This window comes from Myiozetetes cayanensis, unplaced genomic scaffold, assembly GCF_022539395.1.
Source record: "Myiozetetes cayanensis isolate MyiCay16 unplaced genomic scaffold, myiCay2020 scf12, whole genome shotgun sequence".
Taxonomy (NCBI): Eukaryota; Metazoa; Chordata; class Aves; order Passeriformes; family Tyrannidae; genus Myiozetetes; species Myiozetetes cayanensis.
In genome coordinates this window covers 111005-121598 of record NW_026086826.1, presented here as the reverse complement: position 1 = coordinate 121598, position 10594 = coordinate 111005, and the positions used below count along the sequence as shown (strand labels likewise).

General features: G+C 42.3%; 2 protein-coding genes across 2 annotated transcripts; one reads left to right on the top strand and one right to left on the bottom strand.

Moving 5' to 3' along the window:
• Positions 1 to 292: 292 nt before the first annotated feature.
• RPF1 (ribosome production factor 1 homolog) lies at positions 293 to 5759 on the top strand. The gene is made up of 9 exons (XM_050306952.1): positions 293 to 481; positions 563 to 619; positions 1794 to 1874; positions 2254 to 2349; positions 3065 to 3218; positions 3754 to 3836; positions 4600 to 4781; positions 4868 to 4994; positions 5340 to 5759. The coding sequence occupies exons 1-9, from the start codon at positions 332 to 334 to the stop codon at positions 5379 to 5381; spliced, it is 972 nt and encodes a 323-aa protein (XP_050162909.1). The 5' UTR covers positions 293 to 331; the 3' UTR covers positions 5382 to 5759.
• Positions 5760 to 6723: 964 nt separating this feature from the next.
• On the bottom strand, positions 6724 to 10439 carry GNG5 (G protein subunit gamma 5). The gene is made up of 3 exons (XM_050306953.1): positions 10274 to 10439; positions 9100 to 9255; positions 6724 to 6964 (listed from the first exon to the last, which is right to left on the bottom strand). Exons 1-2 carry the CDS (start codon positions 10352 to 10354, stop codon positions 9130 to 9132), a joined length of 207 nt encoding a protein of 68 aa, XP_050162910.1. The 5' UTR covers positions 10355 to 10439; the 3' UTR covers positions 6724 to 6964; positions 9100 to 9129.
• Between the last annotated feature and the right edge of the window lie 155 nt (positions 10440 to 10594).

Sequence of the window (10594 nt, the reverse complement as noted above, 5' to 3'; positions counted from 1 at the left end):
GGGCACTGAACAGGCTCCCCAGAGAAGTGGTCACAGCCCCAAGCCTGTCTGAGTTCAAGAAGGATTTGGACAGTACTCTGAGGGACATGGTGTGACTCTCAATACCTGTGACAGGGGGTGGTCCTGTGCAGGGCCAGGAGTTGGACTCGATGATCCTTGCGAGTCCCTTCGCACTCCGCATAGCCCGCGCTCCTGCGAACCCTCCCGAGCGCTCCCTCACAGCCCGGCCCGCCCGCCGGCCCCTCCCGCGCTGGCCGGCCCGGCGCATGCGCGGCACCGCCCCGCGGGGCAGGGCCCAAAGGTGAGGGCCGGTGGTGCAGCTGGCAGCGCCATGGCGGGCGATGGCGGCGAGGTTGCCGAGCGTGGCGGGCCGCCCGTCCCGCAGCGGGTGCTCTTCCCGCCCACCTTCAGCGTATCCGAGATAAAGAACAAGCAGCGCCGGCACTTCATGTTCCTTCGCTGGAAGCAGCAGCAGAGGAAGGTGGGGCGGGCTGTTAGCGGGCGGCGGGGGAGGCTCGGGTCTGGCGGGTCTGGCTAACGGAGCGCTGTCCCTTCCCCGCAGGAGAAGTTGGCCGCCAAGAAGAAGCGAAGGAAGGAGCGAGAGGCCCTGGGAGACAAAGTAAGGGCTCCGGCCGCAGGGGGCCGGTGTGGTGTCGCGGCCGGCCCTGCCCCGCCGCGGACGGGCACGGCGCGCCTGGGGCCTGCAGCTCAGCTTTGGGCGGGGGCTCCTCAGCTTCGTGAGGGGAACGTTATCTCCACAGACTTAAGTGAAACGGAGCAGCGATTACAGTGGGAGTGATAAAACACTGCAGCACGTTGCCCGGAGAGGTGGTGGATGCCCCATCTTTGGGAACATTCAAGGCCCCGTTGGATGGGACTCAGAGCAACCTGATCTGGTTGAAGACGTCCCTTTGCTCGTTGCAGGGGGGGACTGGATGTCCTTTAAAGGTCCTTTCCAACCCAAACCACTCAGTAATTCTATGTTCTCTGTGGTTGCTGGCTGTGGTAGCCTTTAGAATCGCTATTGTCTAGCAGAGGTATCAATTAGCTAAGAAATATTGTTTCTGCTATGTTAAAGATGCTGTAATCAGGCAGGGTGAGTTTTAAGCTAATGACATAAAAGAAAACCCTTCCTAAAAAGTCGTCTCTGTCTGATATGATTGCTATGGCATGTGGGTTGATGCTACTAGGAATTATTCTCTAATATAGTCACTTCTGTATAAATTAAAACGATCAAGTCTGACTAAACTGTGCCCAGACCAGTTGTCTATTGGATTCCAAGCCTAGCCACAAAGGGTTTTGCTTCCTTTGCTGACCTGGTTGAAGACAGTCAGATGTGAGTTCCTGTATTATAGTAGTCTCACAAGAGTAGTGTAAGGTAACGGGGTAAATGTTATAGGCTGTTGGTCATTAAATTGTAGATGTCAAGGTTAAAAGGTGTTGTGTTGAAAGTATAGACCTTTTCTTCCATGGAAGAAAAGGGGATAGAAAGTTCCCCTATTTTTTTGTGAGGGTTTTTGTAACTTTGTTTCTTAATTAGACTGACGTTAAGCATTGCCACTGTTCTGGTGATGGTTCTCCTCCATGTGATGCTCTCTGATGTCCCAATACCTGTGCATATTTTTAATCAAAGTGATGTTGTAATAATGTCTTTTCTAAAAAGTGGCATAAAATAAATAATACTTCAGTTCTGTGTAGAAATATGCACAATATCATGGTAGTATGAATGCGGTATTTGCAATAATTTTAATAATTATGTGAATGTGTTATGTTAATAAACTTTCATATTTTAGGCACCTCCAAAAGCCATACCAAAGACTATTGAAAATCAGCGAGTGTATGACGAAACCACGGTAGATCCCAATGATGAAGAGGTAACTGCTTTAATTTCTGCATGTGCTATTAAGTTAACCATTTTTTTTTCTAAGAAGGGACATAAACTGGATTGATGAAACTGAATATTCAACACTCTCCTGTTAATGTGTTGATGAATTACTTTTTACACAGGATGGGCTCACTAAGAGGTGATGTCATTCTTTCATTATCCGTGTTAAATAATTGCCTTTTGCATTACCAGTATTGATAGTGAGCTGCCTGTGTTGATCACACTAGATTCTTAAAAATGTAAAAACCACACGCCTTGGGATGATTAATTACAAAATAGATCTTGTGAATTGAAACTGATATCAGATGGAACAATTGTTCTTCAGTTATTTTGTACATGGTGGAATAACAAGACTTCTCTTCTTCCAGGTTGCTTTTGATGAAGCAACTGATGAATTTGCACCATATTTCAACAGACAGACAGTTCCCAAGATTCTTATCACAACATCAGATCGACCTCGTGGGGTACGTATGTTTTTGAAAAGTTATGAGCAATCAAGTTGTTATAACATACCAAGGTTTCTATACTATGATTGATAAAATAAAGCTGAAAATGCTAGCATTCATGGTGGATTTTTTCAGTTGTTTTATTTCATGATTATCAATAAACTTGTATATATGTATGTAATCTGTTGGCTTCTATGGCACTGTTTTGTTCCTTTCATAATAAAAAACAACCTCATACATACATTCTTGTACTGAAATTATCTGCATCGCCTAGCTGGAGAAATTACATTTGTGAAAATCATAAAAGAAATTGCTTTAAAAATATAAAAAAAGTACCCTTCAGACAGTATATCCAAAAACTCAGACATCTTCAGTTCCTGAGCAGATAGTCATACTGTACTTTGAAATGCTGTGAACTTTGTGTCCTTAATAAGTAATGAGTTTGGAAGTTATGCTTTTGAAATTTTCCTGCTTTTCTATGATTAAGGGAGGAAAAAAGAGTCCTTAAAAAAAAAACAAACCAACAAACAAGTTCTGGTGTGGTGCAATCTTTACTGCAAATAAATGTTTTTCCATCAACTGCATGAAGTAATTTAGTAACTTCAAGCATTTATAGAGATACTGTTCATGTATCCTCGAGGATGCTAGGTGAAATGAGCAACCTTTCATTCCCTTAATTATTGAATTTGGCACTGAATTTACCACTCTGCAATTTAATTCACCTGTTTTGCAGAGAACGGTGAGATTCTGTGAGCAGCTGGCTACTGTTATACCCAACTCTCATGTCTACTATCGAAGAGGACTGGCTTTGAAAAGAATTATTCCACAGTGTATTGCACGGGACTTTACAGATTTAATTGTCATTAATGAAGATCGCAAAATACCAAGTATCCTTTTGTCTATTTATTGAGGAAATAATTCTGTAGAGTGCATCACAGATCAACTCTATGCTGTTTTCTTTTTACTCTGCAAACTACAGAGTTAAAAATCACTGTGCTACCCTGACTATCTAATGGCTAATGGAACTTGGAATTATTAGAGAAAGTGTGTAGATAGGTTGTTTTTTTTTTTTTTTTTTTAATTAGTTTGTAATGCATGGATAACCATTGTTATTATTTTAGTAAATTTAATAGCTTTTCTGACCACGAAGTTTTATTTCATTTTACTGATTAGATGAAACATTACCAATTAATAATAGGGAAAGTGATAGAGGATAACTCTTGTTAGCTGTTGAAACATAATTTAAGGGACATATTTAGAAGGCAAGTTATCTAGTTTGTGAATGTATGTTTGAAAATAAAACCTTGTAAATTTGGCATAGATTATGGATATAATACTCTGATATTGCATTTTGCAGAAAACATTCCTCTGTAAATTACATGTTGAATTTTACCATCCTTTTTTTTTTAACTTGGTGCACAGATGGTCTTGTTTTAAGTCATCTCCCTGATGGTCCAACTGCTCATTTTAGAATGAGTAGTGTGCGTTTGCGCAAAGAAATAAAGGTGAGGCTCAAAAAAAATTTGAGAAATGGGCAGTCTATTGCTTAATGATGAATGCATTGTCCACTTGAACTGTCAAAACTGCACTTTCGTAGGATTCAGCTGATCTTGTTAGAAGTGGCTTTTTGGGTAAACGAATGGGATTAAGGACTAATGTATTCTGCTTACATTTTCGAGGTTATTTGCTGAACTTCTGTAACTGTCCACCAAGTATTTTTATAATCATGCCATTAAATAGCAGCTGATAACCTACATCAATAGGGAATACCCCATGTATAGCATGCATACAGTAGGGTATATAAAAATCAGCAGTAGAAAAGGTTTCAATAGATGTAGGATTTATTCAAGACTAGGAACAACTTCTTATAGCTCTTTCACCTCTTTTGTAGTAAATATTGTTTACTTAGCCCTAAATAATTTGCAGTAAAATGCTTAGTCCCATATACCCTTAGCTGGTATTAGTACAGAGGGAGTATTCCTATGACAGGAAGACTGTGCTATTTGCTATACTCGGTTCTGCCAAGAGTAGAAATTTGTCCAGGAGAGAGGAAATGTAAAATTATTTATGCTTTTTCATTTAATTTATATTGGTGAACCAAAGAATCTTCTGTTACCAGCTGCTCCTTTATTTATGAATTTCAGTTGTGTTTGAAAAAATGATTAGGGGATGTTATCAGCCCTCTCTTCTTCCTATTTCAAACTCTTCTCTGATAATACATTAAAATCCTTTGGCATTTGATCTATTCTCTGCATTCTTCCACTTCAGCGAAAAGGGAAAGAGCCCACAGAACATGTCCCTGAAGTGATCCTGAATAATTTCACAACGCGACTCGGCCATTCCGTTGGTCGCATGTTTGCTTCTCTCTTCCCCCATGATCCTCAGTTCATTGGAAGACAAGTAGCTACGTTTCACAACCAGCGAGACTACATCTTTTTCAGATTCCACAGGTGATGTTTTCCACAAAACTCATTTACAAATGAGAGGGAATACTCTGGTAACTTGATTCCTAATTTTATTTCTTTTCTTCCCCAAGATATATATTCAAAAGTGAAAAGAAAGTGGGAATTCAAGAACTTGGGCCACGTTTTACATTAAAGCTGAGGTCACTTCAAAAAGGAACCTTTGATTCCAAATTTGGAGAATATGAGTGGATTCATAAGGTATGTCTAATAATCATCCTGCTTGGGGAGACTAAATCTGACATGAAATCTAACCATAAATCTTGTCCTAGAAAAGCAGTGTAAATGCAGTTGTCAATACAGAAGTGTTTAACTGAAGTATTTAGAGCTTTATTCTCAAAATAGGCAAAGCAGAAACATTCTGCTGTATTGCAAGTCAAAATTAAAAACAGGATGATATCCATATACCATGACTACTTATTTGCAACTGCACGCACTGTAACTGACACATTTCACTGTCTATCCTGCTATAAGCTGGAGTGATCACTGTTGTTTGTGTCCTGTTGCATGAATTTGTTGGTAAACAACTTTTCTTTTAAATTTTAGCGTCGAGAAATGGACACAAGTAGAAGAAAATTTCACTTATAAGAGAAATCTGCCAATTGCTGGTGACCAGGAATACAGCAGCTGCTTTCAACTATGGATGACTACAGACTTCTAATGATAATGATACTGAACAATATCTGTCTGCAGAAAGACACACTGCAAATATTAAAACTTTCTACAGCAGCAGATCAAGTAGGATGTATCTTTCTTCCTCTTTGGAGCCAACACGACAAGGACAGTGACTTCTTCCAGTTTAGCAGGAAAAACATGGTAATGTTTGAGCAGCCTGTAATTTAGCTATCACTGAAGGTTTGCCATGATTGCTGCTGTGCTGTAGAAATAGGATATGCTTCACAACATCAAAGACAGCAAATACGTTGGTTAAAGAAATTCTCAAAATAAAATATTTCTAGTTTTACAGTTCTGTTTTTATTTTTCTCTGTTAACCCAGACACTTTGAATTAACAGGTAAGAGACAAATGTTTTAAACCTCTTTCTAACTTACAGTATGCTGTTCCCTGACAGTATGGTGATAGTTTTCCAAGAACGTTCTCCTATCTAGAGAACACTGAGAAGGCAGTTTGCAATCCAGGAAGTCCATGGTATTTTATTTCATTAACATCTTGCATAAAATAGCCATGTTGCTGAAGTTACAAAAATAACATGCTTGACTCAACAGATATCTCTTTTGTAGATATCATATTGACAAGAGGTGCATATACCCAAAGCAGTTGAAAAGAAACAAACACAGATGGGAAAGAATTCATAAAACCCTCTTAGAGGAAGTACATAAAGTAGTTCATCTAAAAATGCTGCTCAGCAAACACATGAGGTCTCTGAGCAGGATTTTCCCCATTAAAATTTTAAAAATGCTTCTTCAGCCTTATAGCTATACTTGAGTTGCTATTACCTGCAAATAAACTACTGTTTTGCCTTAAGTTGGCACATTCACTGGCAGCTAAAAAGCCAAGTTTTCTTTGAGTTACTTTCTTTTCATATGCAGCTGTGCTTTTTTTAATTACCTAATGAATAAGATGGTTCACAGAGTAAGTCACCTACTAGGATAGAATTACTCATTAAGATAAAAGATAATTTACTCTTTGTTTTTATTCAATGTCTATGATATGGGACAGCTGTATAGCTGAATTACAAACTAGCAGTCAAAAATTTTTTTCTGTTCTATTTCTGTTATGCTTCTGAGTATAGTACTGCTGAAGCCTCATTGTTCTGTACAGCTATTAGCCCCAGGCAGACTTGCAGCAGCACAAAATCTTTAGACATTCCTCTACCTACTCTCCAGCTGCTGCAGAAGGATGCGGTGACTGGTGAGGTGTCACCACATCCAAAAGTTAATCAATTGCTTACAGTAGTTTCAAGACCAGACTAAGTCAAGACACTTTTATTTTTTGCTTCGCATATAAAACTGATTCCCTTATGAAACAGAAATCTGGAACTAGCATACAGTTCATTTGGAGAGGTAGATGGTTAGAGGTTTGACGACAGTAGCACTTGTAGAGTTAGATTTGGCACGTTAAAGCTAAGCTTTTGTATAGACTTCAAACCAGGCCACTCCTTGAGGCACTCTGCTCATACACATCAGAAAGTAGGAAAAGATGGTAAAAGATCTGAAAAACAAAACCAAAATCTAGTTAGAAAGGTATTAGTGCTCAATGAAGCAACTCTATTTCTAATAACATATCTTCAGAGTATGCCATGGACAGCTATTTAGGAAAAAAATCTGCTTTTTCTACAGCAATTTTTTAAAACAGTTTAAGCAATAAACTTTTAAAACCATGAAGTTATCCCCAAAAGTAAAGTAAGAGAATTGTTACAAAAGAATTGAGGCCTAGGTTCTCCAGGAAGCTAAACTACTAGGTGGAAGAACAGAAAAAATTGTTCCCTGTCACTTCACACCCACTAAAACATCAAGCAATCACTCTGCCTTTGCAAAGCAGGAACTTTGTTGTGTAACTAACAAACTACACTTCCTCTTCAGTGAGGTGGTGCTGACTCTGCAAACATGAACGCCACTGGCTCATTGAGAAAACACCAGGAATTACAACCACGAAACCCCTTCTTTTCAGAAAGTCCTGCAGGAGGTATAGCAAAGTAAAGGAATTTTACATATAGGTAGTTTAACTGAAACAAACACGTGTTCCATTCCAAAGGCTTTAACGGAGAAAGAAAATATTAAGCCTTTTACACCCTGTATCTGTCCATGGGTGTGAGAGACAGAGGAAACATTATTTCCTGACATCCACACCCAGGAACTATTAGACCTTGGCAGACCTTAATGGGAAACTGTATGTGTCACTGATTAAGTACAGTTAATTTGACTTTTTGTAAGTTATCAATCTGTAATGCTTACAGATGATCTGATTTCTTCCTTGCATTACTGCTTATAGATGAAGCTACAGTAGTGTGAATCCAAGTCAGCATACAAGAATATTTTTTAAATAAGCGTAGTTGGCAAAATTCACAATAGAAGTTAACCTTAAAAGCCACAAGAACTCCAAGGCACATTTCAGTTACACTGCTGTAATTCACTGCTCAAAAGAATGTGGGAAGTGTTTTTGTTAAATGGTCAAGCATCAACTTCTATACTGTTACTACTCTGGTCTTTAAACAAGGTGATTCATGCTAGTACAAACTTTCTGGAAGCTTTCCACAGTCTGCTTGAGGGGAGAACAGCTAACAATTTAGTCTGGCCGTGGTCACCTTTCTATAAAGCTGCCTATTAAACTTAAAATCTAGAAAACTACAGTTCTTTGGGTGATGTAAGTCAACTATAAAAGCAGAATTTTTCCAGGTTGACTCGCTATGAGATTTCTAAGGATTGTGAACTACAGTTAACTGTGTATTGGGTGCCTTGAAATAATATCTATACTCTCATCCCCAACAGATCCAAGTCGGGGCAATGGAGAAGGGGAACACAATAAAATTGTCATGCATTACTGTGGTCAAAATAATTACGTTATTGTGACTCTCAGAGTTTTGGTGAGACTACTGTGGATCTAAAACTCGCCTTTCTAAAGAGGTTAGCCTAAAATCTAATCACCAGAATTCTTAGGGAATGCCAGATGAGTGAGTAGTCTTCATGGTGATAGCAGTAGTGCTAAAGAACCTAATAAAAATTTTGGAATGAAAATCCAAGTGAGTATTCAACTGTTTCTAGTTGTTTAAACTGCTACCTGTGTAGGGTTTTTTGAGTAGAGTATGGCCCTTGCTACAGTTCCTGGACTACATACTTTTTTCTTTTGGCTTGGAGGGCACTTCACCCCCCCACAGGGGTCAGTGCTTTTCTTAGGGACCACCACTAATCTGTCCTTGGAAGTGTTCTTTAAAAGTTTAAGAACTAAAGTCTGCTTTATCTGCCACAATCAGGTTTCACCACATATGCTGTCAGGTGATTGATCCTATGTGAGAAAAGGGAAATAATACCCTTTCAGAGAGTAGAATTACTACACAACCAGGTTAGTCCAAAGAGCAGCTTAGCAGTAGGTGGCCCCACTACTTTGCTACAGCAACAGAAACTGGCAGAACCCCTGACAGCGAAGTGCTACTCCTAATACTTATGAACAGCATGTGTCCAGTACATAGCTGTGACCAGAACAGGGCAGGAGGGGGCCCAAAATGGGGATCTATACTAACACCAGCTGCCAGTCAGATGCCTTTTCTGAGTGCCTTTCATGAAGGCTCCCATTAAAGGCAGCTATTTTTAATGACCAAAGAGTTTATGAATTGTAATTCAAGAACTTACCACTGAAAGATCCTGAAGTAGTTCACGTAATTACAAAAATGAACAAACTTTCTGGGGTCTGAATGGATTTGTACTTGATGATACTCCTGTCAGTAGGGGATCATGTTGCGCATTCTGCAGGCAGAATTGCTTCAAGTCAGCGGCAGCCTGAGAAACCTACTCAAAATAACAGGTGGTGTTAGAATTCACTGAACTCTTTACTGAGGACATAAGTACATTGAAAAGTATAAGGAATTCTCACGTAGATTTTTATGCAATCATTTAATTGTCATTTTTGTTGTTTGTTTCTTAAAGGCAAGAAATTGAAGAATATAAGAGTAAGAATCAATCTGGGTGTTTAATTTTCATTTTAAACTTCTGAGCGTGAAGGGTGACAGATAAGCAACATCTCGAAGATGGCTTTATTAAATAGATGAAGATCCTTGTTCTAGCATAAATAATTTTAAAATACAGCCTAGAGTTTCAGATGCTCGACTAAACTGGCATTTCATCCTCCCCTGGAAAGCCATCCTTATGATGAGATAGTGTATGGGGCTTCTGGCAGGCTGTACCGTCGTAAAAACAGAACAGTGAAAAAACTCTGTGTTGCTTTTCTTTGCTCTAACTCTGAACTCATAAACCAGAACGATCAAAGTTTCAAGAAGCAGTATATTTCATTGGTATCTCGTGTCTGCAGTTTGCCCAGCGTTCCCCTGCTGTGACGGGCCGTGTCTCAGCCAGGCACGGCTCGAGTTCAATGCACTTTGTGTATTTATGTCTGGCGGCGACGTCTCCATTTTACCGTGCTGGAGCCTGTTGTGTGTCCCGGCTCGGGCCGCCCTTTCACCAGAGGCGACGCTCCCCGAGCCGGGGGCACGGAAGGGGCGCGCGAGACGCGTCCACGGCCCCGGGGAGCGGCCCCGGAGCCCCGAGGGGCTGCGGGGAGCGAGGGGCGGACGGGCCGAGGGCCGGGAGGGCGGCGGCGGAGGGGATGCGGCTGTGCGGTCGTCCCGGGCTCGCCCCGGCCGGGGAGCCCCGACGGAGCCCCAGGGTGAACCCTGGGCGCTTTGCCCCGAGCAAGGTCCGCGGGCCGGGGCAGGTCGGAGCCGGCGGCCCCGGCCCAACGGGCCCGGGGCGGTGAAATGGCGGCGCATCCGCCGCGCCCCGTCCCGTCCCATCGCGGCTCCGCGCTCACCTTCACGCGGGTCACACTCGCCTCCAGGCGCAGCTGCTGCACCACTTTCTTCATGGCCGCCACGTTGGAGGAGCCCGACATGGCGGGAGCGTTGCGGGCACACCCAGAGCAACTTCCCGGCGCGGCCACAGCTCCCGGGGCGAGAGCGCCTGCGCACCCGCGGCCGGGCCGGGCCGGGCGGGGGCCGGGGCCGGGCCGGGCGGGGGCCGGGGCCGGGCCGGGCGGGGGCCGGGGCCGGGGCGGGCGGGGCCGGGGCCGGGCGGCAGGGGCGGCGGTGCCGCGGCCTGTGCGGCCCGGGGGGCAGGCAGAGATCACCCACTG

Bases quoted from the DNA above. Each gene is read 5' to 3' on its own strand.
- RPF1 (XM_050306952.1), top strand. From the start codon at position 332: ATGGCGGGCGATGGCGGCGAGGTTGCCGAGCGTGGCGGGCCGCCCGTC. The intron at 3,219-3,753 runs GTATCCTTTTGT...CTTGGTGCACAG, and splicing joins TGAAGATCGCAAAATACCAA to ATGGTCTTGTTTTAAGTCAT. The intron at 4,782-4,867 runs GTGATGTTTTCC...TTCTTCCCCAAG, and splicing joins ATCTTTTTCAGATTCCACAG to ATATATATTCAAAAGTGAAA.
- GNG5 (XM_050306953.1), bottom strand. From the start codon at position 10,354: ATGTCGGGCTCCTCCAACGTGGCGGCCATGAAGAAAGTGGTGCAGCAG. The intron at 9,256-10,273 runs GTGAGCGCGGAG...TATTTTGAGTAG, and splicing joins CGAGTGTGACCCGCGTGAAG to GTTTCTCAGGCTGCCGCTGA.